Source organism: Contarinia nasturtii, unplaced genomic scaffold, assembly GCF_009176525.2.
Source record: "Contarinia nasturtii isolate CC-2019 unplaced genomic scaffold, AAFC_CNas_1.1 Cnas_scaffold_1037, whole genome shotgun sequence".
Classification (NCBI taxonomy): Eukaryota; Metazoa; Arthropoda; class Insecta; order Diptera; family Cecidomyiidae; genus Contarinia; species Contarinia nasturtii.
Window position 1 is genome coordinate 6,610,751 of NW_022198383.1, and position 19,962 is coordinate 6,630,712.

Consider the following 19,962-nt stretch of genomic DNA (forward strand, 5'->3'; position numbering starts at 1 on the left):
ACTCAACACCACAATAAATGGACGCTTAACAATACAACGCATGAAACAACAGCAAATTCGTGTGCATTCCCGTTCTCTCTGGCCGTCATTCGCTCAAAAATATTTCAACGAATGCGATAAATATTCGCTTTTTTTGTGCCTGGACTCACAATTTAAATCAGAACGGATTTTTTATGTGTTCTTTTTTTCTTAAAACATTAATTGCTGAAAATTTGCCAGATGACTACATGGCTAGCATTTTATGTGGGCCACACGTCTCCCTTGACGGTTATTTTTTCACTATTCTTCTTTCTCGCAACTCGTTGACATTGTTGAAAACAATACACAGAATTTAAAAAAAAACTAGAACGCCGTTATAGGCGAACTACTAATAAGGAAATGAGTACACTCCACCTTTTGATCGATTAAAAAAACTGACAACAGGAAATATATCAATTTGATAAATAAAGTCTTACAACAATAAAATGTCTTACATCCGTAAGATGAACTTTTCCGCACTGTGATCCACGACATGAAAGAAAACTAAATCTGACATTAGTTTTAGATAAAAATAATTTTCGAAGCAATTTTCTTACAAAAAGTACTAAAGATGGGAATTTTTGTTTCGGAGCCATGCCTTTATGATATCGTAATCATGTGAAAATTTGCAGAGGTTATTTTTTTCACAAAAAGTTAACATTCTGAAAGTTTGAAGACATTTCAATGCATATTAAGGGTACTTCCCATACAAAATTTCGTTTCAGAGCGAAAAATCCAAAATATTGTTCGGGAGGTGCCCCTAATATTCGTTGAAATGTCTTCAAATTCTCGGAATAGTATTTATGTGTGATAAAAATAACCTGTGCAAAGTTTCAGCTCATTACGATATCATACAGGCATGGCTTCCATACAAAAATCCAAATTTTTTTAATTTTTTGTATGAAAAGTGTTTCGAAAGTTGATTGTATCGCAAAACTAACGTCATATTCGGTTTCCTCGTACCCAAAAACCTCCCAATACACATTTTTGAGTGTTTAAGAATACATTAAATATCACTTTTGGAAGAAAAATTGAATTTTTCCCATGGATGGACATGGGCATCACACCAGACATGACACTTTACCCTGTCAACCAAAGTCGCTCAAAATCTAATGGTTGTTATTCCTCGGCACCCCCAATCATCCTGTGAAGTCAGATTTTGAATTACTTTTCTTGTTTGAAAGTTATCGTGTTAACAAATTTTTGCGTACAGCAAACAAATTTATTTTCTTGAAAGAGTTCAAACTCAAAAAAAAAATAATCAGAGAAAATAGGTATAAATCAAAATGCTATGCATATCGTATGCATATAATCATGCATATAAATGGTGCAAATTGTGTGTAGCTGTGGACAAATGTATGCATATCATATACATACGACATGCATACAGTGAATGCATAAGCTTTAGTAAAAATGGCTCATTGGGAGGGTACAGGGTACAGGGTACAGGGTACGCACATACATTCGGACATCGAAAAAACGCTGGATTCGTGTTCCCTGGCCCCAAAAACACCCAGAAAACACATTTTTTATGGGTGTTAATTTTTCGACCGATTCCAATACTTTACCTTACACACTAGGTGTGTGCGGAAAAGTAATAAAAGTGCAAAGCTAACATCTATTTTTATTTATCTTTGATGAGGTCTTAATTGCTTCAAAACAGTTTAATTTCCATAGTCATAGGCTTGCAATATTATCGTTGTTCAAGATTCAAGCCGTCTGCTGCATCGTTGTCAACATTCGTATATTGTCTATTTTTAATTACGACTCATACTAAACAATTCATGGAACTAAAATAAGCGTTTGAATTTTTATCAACAAGTGCAGGGTATTTGAACTTGATTGTCTTCATCAATTTTGATGAGAATCGTCATCGCTTTCGATGTGGCAAAGTTCACTAAATACACAAATCACATTTTGGTTTCGGTGGTATTCTATAAAAAAACAACCGCAACTAATAATATGATAACTAATGAGAGTTTAAAAATGACAGTGAGATCAATCAGTACACATGGTGTCGGTCGGCAATTTAAAACATCGGCATGTTCTTATCGACTCAATAAAAAAAATACAATGATATCAAAAGCTATAATAAAAAGACGATCGCATCGATCGGTCAAGGCTATTCAAAGCAAATGTACATACCGGGCGATGTCATTTAACGAACACGCACAATGAATCATGCCAAGAAAATGAACAAAATAAAAAATATATATCACAAAAACAACCAAAAGCCGAACGATGGATAAAAAAAAGCTAAGGAAAATTTGGAATTCAGGTTCTCTCCTTCTCTTTCTCTGCTTCTGTCTTTTCGTAAGTTGCCACTCATTCACATATCGGCCTATTGTGCATACGTTGCCGTTGTATACAACGCAAGCAGTCGTCGCATCGCTATTGCTGCTGCTTTTATGTATTGCCATTTGTTTTTCGCTTCAGACGCGTCCCAAACAGACACAAATTCCGTGCCGATAAATTCAGTTTGAACAGAACACTTGCATTGAACGGTTGCTGTTACGTTTACGCTCTCAAAACAAAAGCTTCACATCGATTTACGTAAACCTCAAACGATATAAATTCATTGAGTTATCGATCTCAACCAAATTTCAAAGTGCTCATCAGTGATTTACTTTACTGGTTTTTTCTCTCTGCTGACCGGAGGTGACAATATAGTTGCTTTCCACCTTCAATTGAATAAAAAAAAATCGTGATCATATTATTTCTTTGGAAGCAAAATCCTAGAACATAATTATAGAAACGATAAAAAAGGATCAAACAGAATATATTGAGTTAAACTGTTGCGAAGAAGAAAAAACAAATATAAAAAATTAAAGTGTGCTATCCGCTTTCGGGTTACATAAATGGTGTTTTTAACGAAAGTGAAAAACGAGCAAAAAGGTGGTGCGGATCTCATAATGCCATCCGAAATGAATGAAAGCTACAATCAAATACGGGCAACGGATTTATCCGCACTTTTATTCAAAGGTAACTAACTATAAATAGAAATAATAACAATTCAAAAAAGATTTCTTCCTCGCGATGTCAACAAGTCAAAGGGCAAATATGCATGACACAATTCAAACTATATTGCGCAAATCAATTCGATTTATCCAATTCAAAATATATTTTTTTTCGCAAAAATAGTCTCACCGTCATCAATTTTTCAATAATTTATCGACCGTGTTGATTCAAAGCGTATTGTTTTCAATTGAAACATTGTTTGCAAATGTTATTTACCCAAAACAAAAACGAACAAAAATAAAATTAAGTCGCGTAGCTGTTCAAACAGCTGCAAATTATATTTTGAATTGAAAATTATTATAATCGCAAAATGGCCATGTACATCGTGACCATTAGATTACATCGGGAATTAAAATTAGAACGGCATACGAAACAGAAATGAAACAAACAAATGAATTAAAAAAAGAAACTAAATCAAAAGAAATTAATGAAAGTAAAAACACACAAATCAAATCATTTCGTCGGTATTTAAATAATGATATGGTTTTGAAATTTTTTCCGATGACGTTGCACAGACGATATTTTTTTCGCCCCGTCACATCCACACATACGCCCAAATTCATTCTGTGTAATTTCATTTTCAGCCAACCGACTAAAAATAAACATATTAGACATGATTGAATCGTGTTGTGTACCTCAAAAATCAAAATAAAAAAAACCAACAACAACTAAACGCACACCGAAATTGCCGCGAAGAAGAGCGCCTGAATTGAAATAGAAAAGATGTTTACACATGATGATCACTCTCAGAGATAAATTTAATTTCTTTTAATTTAAAGAAAAACCGCATTTAGTGGTGCAACACTTACTTGCAAGACGCAGACAGATTTGGATTTGTAACGGATGCGCGCACACACACAGTGCATATACGATGTATAATATAAGATGAATGTGTAAAGATATAAATTGATCATAAAAAGCGAATTGGTTGAGAAGTGAACAAGAGAGCGAGAGTGTTGCGCGATGTGCATTGTGCAAATATAGAATTGTGCATGATATAATTCGACCAGATGGCGCCTTTCAGACCTCCCAACTATTTCTAAAAGAATCTTACATCTTCACGTCGATCGTTTTCCGCCCCCCTTCTCTTTTTCTCTCTCTCGCTTTATACCGAATTAAACTCATTTCAATGGGAATGAATTGTTGTCGACCAAATGAAAAGAAGAGATGTTTACGAAAAAAAGATATAGATAAACGCGTTACGGTCAAATTCGTGTGTCGTATCGTAGGAAGAGTGAAGGAGTGAGAGTTAAGAGAATCGCAGATTATCTGTTTTCACAGATGCTTATGTGAAAAATTTCCGATTATAAATTTTGTGCAGACTGTGTGTATTTGTTTGCCATGTTGTAAAGTTCGGATGACGATTGAATCGAAAATGATGACGCACTTTTACACACACTTTGTTTTTACTTGTTCTTATCTTAATTCACAGCCTTTTTCAATAATAATGAGCGAATTTATTCATTTTGAATAAATTTTATCTCCATTTTACAGTTAGAACGAATTTAAGCATATTGTCGGGTCACGATTTTCACTTGGTTGGTTTCCGTCATATTCACTCCAATACTTATCGAAGGTTAATGTTTGAAAACAAAATGACACAATAACTTTTATTAATATACGTGAGCTTCTATATTTATTATACTTACTGTTCTGGTGAAACGCATTTTTTTTTCTCAATACAATGTATTTTGCACCAACGAAATCAATTAGCAGCAGTGTCAGAGTATGCTAAATAAATCTGATGATTTAAAAAATCATGTGACTTGATTAGCAATTTTGCACAAAGATTTTTTTTTTAAGAACGATTACCATATCGATATAATAAAGTGACAATAATAGAAACAGGTGTGCATACCAGTTGTATTTACTGAATAAAAATTGAGTCATAGCACATCACATGCTTCTCGTTTGGTGCTAATTCAGTTCGCGATTTTGTTTGCGTTGGGTGTTCGTCGTTGGGTTTACGCACATTCAACTGATAGTATTCAGATGTTTATCAATTGACTCGTCACAGTCACACGACTTAAATGAAACAAAAGTAAACACACAACGATGAAAATAAAAATAATCGCTATACGGTTCACGATATGTATTCATGAAAATATGTTTTAAAAATTTTGCAAGATATACACATTTGACACGTTTCTAATTTGCTAAATACTTCTCACTCTGCGATTTACATTGTTTTCATAACATATGCATAGCACTGATTATGACATGGCTGTTCTATTTCCTATTCCACAATGAACGTCTTAAGCGATTCTCTAAATTGTTCATAGGCAAACGACATTTTCTATCGCAATAAAATAAAATGCCTCAATGAATCACATCCTTAGCATTCATTCATATTTCATTTGGTATAATAGTTTTTGTGTGCGTGTGGGTATTTTTGAATATGAGTTCTGAACTTTTCGAAGGCACCGATTTTTGTTGATGGTCAAAGTCATAACGTGTGTGTGATGCCATTGCAAATTCATTGAACATTGCAATTTTACTTGATGGAGATAAAAAGGCAGCACAACCAAATGTTGTAAGTTGGTTTGAATGAGCGCGAGAGAAAAGAGGATAGCATCGACGGCGATTGTCGAGACACGTTTGCTTAAACTGGCGCCATAAAAACATATTTTCCACATCCACATGAAAACGAGAATATTTCGCGAATCGAAAAAGCGCCTGCAACACACGAAGCAGCAGTGCCAGTATTCAACGAGAGGAAAAAAATGCGAATCGTATATGAATGCCATTTTCTACATATCGCGACGAATAAAATATTTTATCAATATGCGAATGTGTGTGTGTGTATGTTAGGTTGCATGCAGTGCGATCGATGCATGCAAGCAAATAACAACGTTGGCAATGCAAAATCGAGTAGAAAGAACGCCAACAATAACAAAAAACGAACAAAAACAACGATGTACATAACCAATGACCTAACACTTGTCTGCCAATGTTGGTTTAGTTCGCATATTTAGCACACAAATGCGCTCTTATTGGTGTGGAGAGTGCACACAGCAAACAGCACACACAAAAATGCGCCACAGAAACTCACATGATGATGCAAACCGTCCAAGGTATAAAGCATTATGGGTTTTTTTTCTCTCGTTCTCTCGTCGCGGCACAATTCTTTTCTTTCTTTGCATTTCGCATTTTAATGTTGCTTGTCGTTGACTATAACGACGACGTTGTCGCCGCTGATGCTGCCACTCAAAGCGAAGACGCGAAAAAAGTACTTGAGAGCGAATGAGAATATGTTCTGTCCTTACCTTTTACTCTTTTATGTGGCTCGATTATTTCGATTACGCTGTTCGATTTCGCACAAACAAAATGCGTTCGGATTTTTTTTATGAAACTCATTTTATGTGCAAAATTGCTTACAAAATTTAACGAGAGAGAGAGAAATGGCGTAAAAAATGTATACGTTTAAAGTGTTTCGAGTGAAAATAATTCCATGCTATTTATACATGTATGCATGCATATCAATGACGATGCATCAAAAAATGGTTGAGAACGGTTGACGAATTGGCATCTACAACAATACAGCAAAAACAACATGTACTTGCTTGTTTTCGCTACAATTGAAAATTTAGAGCAGATAAAAGGTCTCGAGCAAAGAGACATAAGAAAATGAAACGATCATCAACGAGTGTAACAATGCAACAAGGTAATAGATATTATTACACAAATTATTCGTCTCGGTCGTATTGAATTTCGTGCAATCTAAATTAAAAACCACTGAATCATTCACATATGCGAACCAAAGTTTTTATAGACACACATACACGCCATCATGATGGATGAATGGACGGATCGGGATAGATGCCAAATCGTATATACGTGCACCATCTGGCTACACACGCGGACACAACATCGTTGCTTACTTCGGTATTTTCAATGATGCCGCACCAAATAAATCATCGGATGAAAAAAAAACAACGTATCGCATTCACTATGTGTTTGTGTCGCCGAAACCAACCATGATAGCCCATGTGTTCTCTTGTAATATGCCATTTCAATTTAGTTGACATTTTGGCACACACGGACATTTACGTTTAGCAAAGGAAAAAAAAACCAATCACAGACATACAAAAGGTTGAGGTTTATATAAAAAGAAGGCACTCCTTCTCTCTCTCTCTCTCATCTTATCTGCATTCCAAATGGGAAAATTCCCCCTTTTTATCGTTTTATTCGTGTGTGATGCTTTTTCTTAAATTCGGCAATCAGCCCGAAAAGAGAAAAGGAGAAGAATACTTAAGCAAAAAATTGTGCAAACGAAGATTCCTTTTTATCGATTAAAAAATGGCTTTGGCAGCAAAATATTCGGGACTCTCTTTGATGTTTCCACATCGTTAAATCGCATCGCGTCGAAACTGGTTCGTTGTTCTTTGTTCACTTGTTGATCACACCAAATAAATAACTTTTGTAACATAAAAATGGTTCTTCTTCGGTCGTTCGTTTACATTTATCGCTGTTTCACTCTTTGATTCTCAAAACGCGTGATTCTCAAGCATTTTTTGTGCTCACAAAATACCTGCGCTGTCGTTATATTTTCCTCTTTTCACTTTTTGTTCATCGTGAATATATTTTTTGTTGAAGTAATTATATAGAAAGTATTTGGAATTTATAAATAATCAATTGACCGCTGTTCTTTTTTGCCCTTTTTTATCTTAGATTCATCGAAAACGCCATCACAGTTGGAACGTGATGCTGGATTTTGTTCTGGCGGTTCTGAAATTGGCGACGACTATCAATCGGATCGTATCCAAAGTAGTCCAAGTTCAGCGGACGCATCCGATGACTCCATTGACATAAAATTGGGTAGCATTGTGTTGCCACCAAAACGAAAAGCATTCGATGCCATTAAATGTGAAAATGATATCCCGCTTAAGAAACGTTTTAAGTACGAATCAGTGTATGGTGGTGCCAATAAGATTGAATCATTGAACTCATCGGAAAAGTTGAATCAATCAGATGCATCGTTTCGGCCTTGGATTCCAGAACCGAATAAACAACATTTGCCAAATGAGGCTGAAGTTTTGGCACGACATCCGGGCGTAACCACATTACATCGTATGCCAGCCGATGTCACTGTTGCCGCTGACATCGCCAACTCTAAAGTGTGTCAAGATGAACAACCATTAGCATTAGTAACGAAAAAATCCAACAATGAAAACAACAATATATCGAATAACGTTGAAATTTGCAAAAAGAAAACGCCAATCAAAGCTGACGCAGTAAAAGCGAAAACAGTGATCGATGAACCCAAACCGAATGCCATACGCCTGACACCGCAACGAAATTATAAAAATATGACACGTGAAAGGCGCATCGAAGCAAATGCCAGGGAACGAACACGAGTTCATACCATTTCTGCTGCTTTTGATACGCTTCGCCAGTCTATTCCATCCTATTCAAATACACAAAAACTATCAAAATTATCCATTTTGCGGGTGGCATGCGCTTATATTTTAACACTAAGTCGTATGACTGGATTGGATTATAGTGCTGATCAAAGCGAACCCTCAGTACAAAGTTGCCTAGAAGAAATCACAAAATGCATTCAAACCGAAGGCAAAGCACGCAAACGAAAAGATGAATAGAAAGCGAGTGACAAAGGGAACGACAAGAGTGGTTGAACTGAAAACCGCACATCGACTGAATTTGAAATCGTTGTTTACTTATTATCGGGCATGATAGATTGTAAGCTTATAAGTCATTGGAATTTAAGCAAAAAATACATATAATGATTGATTTAGAATCGATCAACACGAGCTGATTTAAGTTAGGCCATTTTTTTTTATTTGATGTTGAATTTGATTTGTCATAATTCATAAGCTCAGTCTTTTTTTTAAGTCAAAATCATTATAGAACTGTTAAGTAATGTTTAGAAAGTACAAAGTATCAATTGGTCTTGTAGACTCGTACAAAACGAAATAAAACAAAAATGAAAATATGTCAAGTGAATTGATTTCAAGCTATGACGCAAGGTTGCAACAAAATGCGCTTCAAATTGTATGAATATAGGAAATTGGCAATTTTGATTGAATGAAAGATGCCAACACACCTGAGACAAGACTTTGAACCTTTATAATGAAAACAACACTTTGCATTAGAATAAAACATACAAAAAATATGTTGAATTAGCTGATTATATATTTGTGATATTCTTTGCCTATGTTTAAAATAATAACAAACAAACACATACACATACAAAATACGTAAAATAAATTGAACAAGTGCTCGCTGGATGGCCGAGACACGTGCTTAGTAAGAATAACATGTTGTGTTTTTTTTAACTCCCCTCTGAACATTTCAGTCCATTATGCAAACGGAAATGATTACTTCAATTGGCGTATATATAAAATATCATTTAAAAATCACATACACTATATGGGTTCATATCGTTACCTCTCCTGTCCATGATTTATTTGCAAAATTCATTAAGTCGAAAACAGAATACTTGGCGTCTTTTCAATATTTACACACACTAAATGATGTTAATTAAAAAAATGTGATCGCTCATCTTCTAATCAATTGAGCTGATACATCTGCATGGCTACGATCCGGGAGGCAGGAAAATATACATAAATTTAATTGAGAGAAAAAAAAACGGAATTTCGAGGTAAACAAACCATTCACACTCGAACGTCTGCTGCTGCCGTTGCTGTTGTGCTGTCCATAACTACTGATTTATTTGCTTGCAGTTTAACATATCAGAAAAATGCTATGCGTGTCACACAAATACAAACATTACCATCATCACCTGACCGACTGATTTCGAATGCTAAGTTGCTGTTGTTTAATCTTCTTTAAGTGAAAACAAGAGGTGAGAAAGACCGAATATAAAAAAAACACATTGAAACTATTTGTACAAAGCGCAAGGTTAAAAGAGCAGAACAACGTCAGCACCTTTTATAATCAAGGTGAACTCACACATTTCACACTCATTTTTCGAACATTTACTTCAGAATTAAATTGTTTAAATGAAGAAGAAAAAAATTGAATTGAAGTGTGCAAAACAAAAATAGTGTATTATTAGCAATCATTTGCTAGTGAAATTCCACTTTTAGTGGATTTAATTTTATTCTTAGTTTGAACATTGGGGACAGAGAAAAAAAAATCATTAATCCAAGTCCATAGTAATCATGTGTGAACATGCTAATCATCATATAATTTGTTTGCACTCCAAAAATAGCCATTATTATTATTCATGACATTTGCAAATTACTTAAATTTAAACGTAATTTTGGAAATTTGGTTCTAGTTTTTTTTTTTGAAAGACCTGATTTCAGTGGCATTGTTTAGACTTATGAGTCAGAAACTTGTTCATCTGCTTATTGATCAATTACTTGACAGTTGGTTTGGCATTGGCGTTATTGTTGTAATATGGTCAGGTGTTTAAAATAATTTCTTTCTTCATGCGCAAAAAAAGACGTTGTGCGTAAGCGTTTCACGTTTTTACGTCCATAGAAAAACATTTCATTGAAGTGGACTCTCTCGAAGTTAGGTCAGGTTCACGAGTACATTATACATTTTCACATATTAGCAAATTTTTGTTTGTTGTTTTCTTTTGACACAGAGTTTACACACCATATTCATGGTTATGACATGGATAAATATGCGTACGTTATATATAACAAATATTCATCACACACAACCAAAGAGTTTCGAAAGCTCATTGATGCATTGCATTTCGTTCATTATTTAAAAAAAGAGAGCAAAAAATGTCGTCTGTAAATTTCAATTGTGTTTTTGTGTTCGAGTCGATTTTTGTAGATGAATTGAAAAATTGATGTGCGTTGCACAATTTGCACGACCCCAATAAATTGTTTAACATATGTGAACGCACGCATTTTTATATTGAAACAAACAAAAAAGAAACGCTCAAAATCAACTTCATTCTGTTGAACTTTGGAGCCGCCTAAAAGACACATTGGTTAGGTGAATATATGAATGCGTAAGTAAAACGTTCTTCACTGCAATGTGTATTATGTTATTCTTCTTTTTTTCTGCTAAACTCAGCAATATCATGTCATATACAATGGTTAAATTGTTTTTAACATTTTGCGTGTCGTATCATATGACAAACTTTGATGAATTTGTACTAGTTCTTGTGAATCAATGCAATAAAAAAACGTGTTAATTTAAAGTGAGTAGGTGAGAGATTGAATGCTCAAAGCCAAAATCGAGCTTTTAAGAGCTAATCACACGTTTATCTAATTAGCTAAAATCATGAAATGGCCTTATAAATTATGACACAAAAGCAATTATTCCTTCGTAAATCAATCACATTTTATTTGCTCAAAGGGAATCTCGCACACGGCATTCGACAAAGACCTAATAAGAAACCGAATATCAAGAAGTTCACTGAAATCACAATGTCAATGTAATAAATTTGATTGATAATAGATACTAACCACCTTTGAACGACGGTGCGTCCCCCCCCCTCACTCTCTCCATCTCTCTCTCTCTCTCTCTCTCTCTATGCGTGTCCGATACGTGCCTCGACGTATTCGTGCTGATTGCCATTTATCGGAGCAATAAATCTTCGAAACGTAAAATGCAAACGACCGAACATTATTTGATTCGTTTATGCAATATTGAGCGCCGATTTCACTATCCAAAAAGGCGCACATCGAACAATTACTCTCATTTAAAATATAGCTGTAGTCTACACAGTAAATCAAATGTGTAAAGTGTTTTTTTTCTTCTGTGTTGTAATATACACAGATGTGCGTAATCAATGTAGAATACATATTCGGTTTCCTATTTTAAAAGGCATTGCAACTTAATTATTAATCATGCATATGAAACACACAGTCAATATATTCACATCTAATACAATTGTCATTTAGCCGACAGAAAAACAACAGCCAACGAATTAATAATAACACGAGGAAAAAAATAGGTGGAAAATAGCGAGCACACGCTCGCGCTCATCAAGCTAAACGTTACAAAAGCCGGCATCGCGAGCTATTTATATATTCTGTTTGTTGAATAATTCATAGATAGGAGTGCGCGCGCGATGAAAAATATTGCAAATATGATCGATTGAGAGCGCAAGAGAATGAGAGATGAAAATAATAATAATAATAATCTCGAGATAGTATTTCCAAGTGCAATACTCGAGTGTGGTTACATCATTTTTATTTGCATTAGATTCTGACTCCATGTCGACATTCGAATTGAGACACAACGAAACGCAAACAAATAATAAAATGTCTTACATCCGTAAGATGAACTTTTCCGCACTGTGATCCACGACATGAAAGAAAACTAAATCTGACATTAGTTTTAGATAAAAATAATTTTCGAAGCAATTTTATTACAAAAACTACTAAAGATGGGAATTTTTGTTTCGGAGCCATGCCTATATGATAACATGTTATCGTAATCATGTGAAAATTTGCAGAGGTTATTTTTTTCACAAAAACTTAACATTCTGAAAGTTTGAAGACATTTCAATGCATATTAAGGGTACTTCCCATACAAAATTTCGTTTCAGAGCGAAAAATCCAAAATATTGTTCGGGAGGTGCCCCTAATATTCGTTGAAATGTCTTCAAATTCTCGGAATAGTATTTATGTGTGATAAAAATAACCTGTGCAAAGTTTCAGCTCATTACGATATCATACAGGCATGGCTTCCATACAAAAATCCAAATTTTTTGAATTTTTTGTATGAAAAGTGTTTCGAAAGTTGATTGTATCGCAAAACTAACGTCATATTCGGTTTTCTCGTACCCAAAAACCCCCCAATACACATTTTTGAGTGTTTAAGAATACATTAAATATCACTTTTGGAAGAAAAATTGAATTTTTCCCATGGATGGACATGGGCATCACACCAGACATGACACTTTACCCTGTCAACCAAATTCGCTCGAAATCTAATGGTTTCTATTCCTCGGCACCCCCAATCATCCTGTGAAGTCAGATTTTGAATTACTTTTCTTGTTTGAAAGTTATCGTGTTAACAAATTTTTACAGGGCGTACAGGGTACAGGGTACAGGGTACAGGGTACGCACATACATTCGGACATCGTAAAAACGCTGGATTCGTGTTCCCTGGCCCCAAAAACACCCAGAAAACACATTTTTTATGGGTGTTAATTTTTCGACCGATTCCAATACTTTACCTTACACACTAGGTGTGTGCGGAAAAGTAAAATGCAAACTTCATATTTATGATTAACGCAAAACAAGGATAACTCAATGTTGATAGAATATTAATATTTGTCACACAATCGCGTACCGATCTTCCTTTTGGCCAATGAAACAAAACAAAAATTGCTTTGCGCTGTATGACTTAAAAAAAAAATATATTAATCATTGTAATTATCACATTAAAATTCGCAATTAAAATGCGCATTCTAGATTCTTTAGAAAAATAATACATTGTGAGACATTCCTAGCTAAATGTTCAGCTACGATTATTGCATACGATCGATTCACACTCAGGTGCAATGCATTCATTTTCTAATAGCACGTGTTCAGCTTTGTTCAGCAAAAATAGATTGATCGAAAACATATGAATAATTCATTGAATAAAAATGTGAAGCGCCGTTTTTCGCCGTTCAATGCACAACCTGATGAAAACATATGTTCAGTAGCTTGGTAAATTAATGTAGAAAATTGAGTATGTGTTTGTGTGCGCGCTCGCAAGGCACGCGAATACAATTTGTTGATAAAGTCGTTGAAAAAATATGAACATGCTGCTGGCACTTTTATTAAGTGTGCAAAGTTTTTTTCATATTCCATCTCATCAATTAAATTGGAAATGAGGAAACAAATGCATTGAAAATAAAAAGAAAAACACATTTTGACACCTGTTTTGCATTTCAAGGAAACAAATTAATAAATTGATTTAATAATTAAAACGATTTTCGTTCGCTTCTTCTTTTTTTTTGACGATTTACCATTAAGATTAGGAAATCGTTGATATGTATCGTGTGTCGGGTGCGACTGCAATATGCAATGTGGGCACCATTTGTCGTGTGTGTAAGCGCGACCTGTCGACATATAACAAATGGCCATCAACATACGGAAATTCAGTTAGCTCTAAAAATTAACCGACGACAAAGAAAGAAGGTGATCGAAAGAGAGTTTGTTAAAAAAATGAAACGATGTCAATAATTTTGTTTGGTTATTATTTTTTGGGTAAGACAATCGGCGTCTGATAGCATCTGTTTACATATAAATGACAATGCTGCCACAAAACGTTTGTCAGACAACTCAAAAACCTAAAGAAAATGAGTTAGATACGTTGTCAGGTGTTTTATTTTCATGCACATTATTTACGCAAGAGCGCACGATCAATGCCACTTAAATTCTGAACGCAACAATTAAGAAATGAAGTGAATTTGAACAAGCAAATGTGTAAGAGTGTGTGCGTCACCGCAGTCGTCATCATCGATGTAGCCATCAATGTTTGTTTTTTTTTCTCTTTTATTGAAAGGGCAGATAAATAATATATAATAAACCGTGAACGAAAACCACCATCCACGTATGAGTCTAAATTAAAAGCGAAAAAAGTAAATAATTCATAATGAAAAAAAGCCAAATGGGATAATATGGCATTTATACGGTTTTTTTATTACGTTTCCTTTAGGGAAACACACACAAATGGTATGCGGTGCAATGTGAACACACACGCGTTTACATATGCCTGAACAAATACAACAACGGCGATGGCGACAAAACGGAACAGAAGCAATTGAATATGTTACTGAGTATGACAAGGTGGCTTGTATTACAGCATACCACTTTTTTTCGGTCGAAATTCGATTTTTTTCTTCCACTCTCTCCTTCACAGTTTCGCTTTCTTTTTCACTCACCATGTGTGTGTGTGTGCATAATCACCAAATCGATGTGCGCGTCTGCATTCTCCTTTTATTTTCGTTATTTCAACAAAAAAAAGTGCCGTCTATTTGCATTCCAGGTGCCAATAAACAGGCGGTGACTGTGAAACAGTTCATAAAAACACATTTTATGTGTAAACGTGCGCTCATAAATTTGTCGATTGAAATTGATGCGTTAGTTATTTGGTGTCTGTCTAATTTCAGCTCCAGAAAATTTGCGTTTCGCCTTTTAGCTTGCTTATTTTCTCTTTATTAGCTTTTTTTCTTCACTATAATTAACATTGCGATGAGCGTAAGGTGCAAAATAATTTTCTGTTCATGCTATTTTAAAATTCATATAATTGTTGAAATTCCGTTCCTTTCAAATAGATAGCTAACACCTTTTCCTGCTGATTGGACAATTGAAAAAGCAATGTCTTAATGTATGAACCAACCGAGAAAATCGGAATCGATAATAACAGCACCATGGCCTTATCGCGGTCAAGTGAACTTCTCAAAGCCGATTATAAAAAAAGAGACAACTCAAATACGTATATGAGAACCATATGTATAGATATTTGATGAACCAGATGTTTAATTCGAAAGAGGAAAAAAACGTTGCCATTACAAGTATATTTATAAACAATATCGAAATAATAACAATAAAAATTCAACTGTGATTGTAAACGTTATCAAAAGCAAAATAAAAAAAAGATCATTGAATAAATATTATATATTCGGTACGAATGCACCGGCATCGACCGTCGTGCTTATCAGGTTCCCCCTCTCAAGTGATTACAATAACAACTTTTATAACGTAATTTTTTTCTGTAAATAAATGTGGCACAGTGTAAACGTCAAAATGGTATGATAGCATTTCTTTTGTGCTCAATCTAGTTAAAAGTTTATTATTTATTTATTTGGTCATAACAAATTAAAACAGGTATGTACAATTTGCGTATTTATGATTCGATTTCGGATGAAAAGACGTCACTTTTCTTATGAACTCTGGATTGCGGCTGACGATAATAACAATCGTGTTCAATCAGGTAGAGTGTATAAAAAGTTGAAGTGTATGAACCGTTCGGTGTAGGTGCACTGCAATGTACCGGTTAAACTTTATCAGTGAAACATTTTGCTCGATAGAATGTCAATGATATCAGTTCTCTTTACCACCATTTCAAGACTTTTATAAATAATAAATATATTTTTTCAAAATTGTTCTCAAAATCCAATGCTCATTATCAATTACGTGCGACTATTTTCTTAACGAGAAAAATCACAATCATTCCACGCTCTCTCTCTCTCTCTCTTTTCGCCGAAAAAAGTCCCAACTCGAACAGTGCGAATGCATTGCATGTGCAAGACCTGCCAAATTTAATGTCGTGATTGCCTAAAGCGTTCGCTGAATGCCTATTTTCTAAATTGAACGTATTATAACAACAGTTTTATTGCATTTCTGCACTCAAATTAAGAAGAAAAAGGAGAGAATGAGCATCACAAAATTTGCACAAATATACGAATCACAACGCTGTTCTGATTCACAAAAATAACATTCCAAAAGGGCTTCTGTTCCCACACATTTGCCATTCCATAGACTGACCACATGCATTTTTCTGTTTTTTTTAATGTTTCAACTTAAATCACAGCCAATAGATGCGCGATGGCTGCAGTCGTTCAACGGATAAGATAATGATATATATATGCTGTTTTCATTTTATCTCCATCCAGAAGCGTACCATCAACGTTTAAAAAAAACAAGGTATGCATTCGATGCGCTTATGTAGGAAATGACGATTAAAAACCATAATAATTCATTCCTTTTTTTGGATTGCGTGCTGCGATTTATACCATCAAACGGAGTATTCTATATAAGCACAGCGTATACTTATAATTATAAAAAGACGTAGGCGAACTCAATGCATTCAAAAACAAAAAAAAAGAGAAAAACATGTTTCGTTCCTTTTTGCCAATTTGACTTCGACGTATTTATCCCGCCAGATTGTTTGCTTTATTGGCGATCATATTTTGAGACAAAATGTTGAAATAATATTTACATTAAATATTTCTTAAATTCTTCAGTATTTAAAATGTGTTTTTGTTTCGCAATGCATAATTTCTCATGTATTTTACTATTTTGTCGGTATTTTTATGTTATGCCATTTTCAAGCCCAATTAGCGTTTCAGAGCCATACAAATTAACTTAATTTGAGGTAAATCTTCTTTTTTTTTTTCATTTTACAAATACCTTGCATTCGAACGGAACATTTTCAGCAGTCTTGACGTGGTCAAGAGAGAAAAAAAAACAAAAGTTTAAAAATAAAGTGGTGCTCTGTGTTTTGTATAGACATAGTCTGGTATGGAGTGTTTTTGTTCATGAATTTTGCGATGCAAAGGGAGAGAACATTATAGAAAAACCGTTGAATATGAATGAGAGATGAATAATAGGGTGTAGGTGTAATTGAGCTGAGAAAAGTTTGTAATTTGTTTTCGTACATCATATGACCTTATTTAAATGAAAAGATAGCAGACTATGACATGCAAAATTAAATAAACAAGCTTACCATTTACGTTTGTGTGCGAAAATTTTGTGAGATATCTCGAATAAATAATGAAACTGCTCACAGTGCTTCAAGAAAAAAAAAACAAGCATTATCATGACAATTGTAAAAAATGTGGTTAAATTATAGAATTTACAAACGATAAAAATGTTGTTTTTCGTTGCTACTAAAATTATAACCGATTTAAATAAATATTTGCGGTTTGTTTTGCGCACGAAACTATTTGCATTGATAAAAATACGATAAATCGATTTATTTTCCGGTGAGTCCATTGCATTGTTTTGATAAAGATCGTATTTTGTAGAAAATAATCGAAAAGTAGCGCGCACCTGCTTCAAATCCTATACAGATATGACGTCAAAACGAGAGCAATGGGACAAATTTTATCAGGCGCTCATGCAACGGCGCACAGACAATAGGCAACATATATGTTTGTATTGTTCGATCCCATTTCAGTTCACCGTATTCTTCACTCTGTCTTTCAACTTACACAACACTAGAAATCGTAACTGGGACTGAAAGTACAAGCGAAAATAAGAAGTGAACAAAAGCGAAGAATTGCTCATCTTATTCGTCCAGACAGCGAAAAGTTCAAATAGTCTGAGAATGTGTATGTGTGTGTATGTACAATGTACTCTGTGTACAATCAAATCACATAATAATTGTAAAACAATCGTTTTATGCGAAACGGCTCGTAAAAGCAGTAACACCACTAAATCATAATTCTGTGATTTATGAGAAGGAAAAATCGAGATAAAAGTGAAATAAATGTCTGACATTTCTACCAGGCGAACATGAACTTCAACACGTAACGAATGCGGATATGCGGTTTCAAGCAACTAACTTTCGAAACACTCTCGTGTGTATGCGTATATGTGGTGTTGAGCAAAACAAAATTGTATGTCTTCGTATTGTATATGGTCTCACTCTCGTTCACCTCGTTCGCTTCTCTGTTGCTCGTCGTTTTTTTTGTGGTGTTGCGTTGCGATACGTTACGTTTGTAAACATATTGTTGCATGCTTCATGTATCGTTGTCGACGAACATGAGCTCCATCATATCGGCCATGGTACGCAACGTCAAGTCGTTGAATTGATGTAACGCCCAATGGATTTTTAATTTTCCAATCGGCATTTATGTTGTTGTTGGTGCTGTTTTTTTTTTCTTGCTTCTTTTTTTCTTCTTGTTTCGATTCAGGTGGAATATTTAACATGGTACACGGCACAGGTGCACACCAAAAAAGGAACAACTAAGCTCAAGGTATATTGAGCTCATTATATTCAAAGCAACTGGCTGTTTGGTTTCATTGATAATTTTTTTCTTTCCATTCGTTGTGTGTGCAAAGCTTAAATTGCTGTGCGACATGAGTCAACAACTTGAACAACCACTCCATCGTAAAGCGATACAAAAGTACAAAAGTGGGATAGCCGAAGCCATAAGGAAATGAATCTATTCAATATGAGGCTGAATGAAATCACGTTTTGGCGGTGGTGTCTGTCAGCTTTCTGCATTACTCGACCGACACGAATAACAGGCACACATAAAAATGAGCACCGAAGTGCATCAAGAATTTCTATTTCCTTATGTACACAACCATACCCAATACGATCGAAAAGAACGAACGAGAGAGAGAGAGAGAGAGAGAGAGAGAGAGAGAGAGAAATACAACAACACCAAACAATCTAACATCACTGGCCTACGATTTCTTTACTCCCAACCATTTCTTTTTTCACCTATACAATCACAATTCAACCAGGAGCACATCAATCGATACAGAACAGTACATTTCGTTTTTTTGATACACACTCGTAATGATCGTTGTGTACTGGTAACAGTAGTAGCAAAGCCGGGCAACGCTTTCGAAACGGGCATTCGAGCGCGCCACAGTACAAGCAAGTAAAATTCAAAAGCCAATGAACACAACATATCGGTGCGAACAAAACTCGAACATACAACGAATGGTATAGAATGAGTTTCGTATAGTTTGGTGAACAGCTTTGATCGCAATGAACGAAATATAAGCGTAAAACGAGATTCTGGAATCATAAATACGTTTTTGATGCAAGAGGCGCGTCAAGTAACAGGCTAACATGAAATACGGCACGTCATACTTTCGACTCTTCGTATCTGCTTTTTAACTCAAACCAACTCAATGCTTTCAATACCGAAGCGCTTGTTCTGCGCCTAATACCAACAACCACACTCGACATACACGAATGAAAATTGAGGGAACAGGCGTTGCGGTATTATTATACGACGTAGTTTTACAGACCAAAAACAAAATTTGCGATTTGTTTAAATTGTTTTTTATTTCATTTATAAATTTATTTCAAAATTTAATTGCTTTGAAATTACCTTAATTATTTGAAATGATTTATTAGCGGGAAATTGAAATAAAATCTTTTATTTATAATATTTATAAAAAAGAATTCTGTCGACACACAACCAATATGGTGGATTTGTAGTCTATTTGTGAATGAATATGCCGAATATACGACTTAATAGTACAGCCGTGTAGTTGTGCGAAT

The 19,962-nt window shown here is 34.7% G+C and overlaps 1 protein-coding gene across 1 annotated transcript; it reads left to right on the plus strand.

Moving 5' to 3' along the window:
• Window positions 1-2,509: 2,509 nt before the first annotated feature.
• On the plus strand, window positions 2,510-9,313 carry LOC116344373. The gene is made up of 2 exons (XM_031772877.1): window positions 2,510-3,000; window positions 7,708-9,313. The coding sequence occupies exons 1-2, from the start codon at window positions 2,877-2,879 to the stop codon at window positions 8,634-8,636; spliced, it is 1,053 nt and encodes a 350-aa protein (XP_031628737.1). The 5' UTR covers window positions 2,510-2,876; the 3' UTR covers window positions 8,637-9,313.
• The last annotated feature ends 10,649 nt before the right edge of the window (window positions 9,314-19,962 follow it).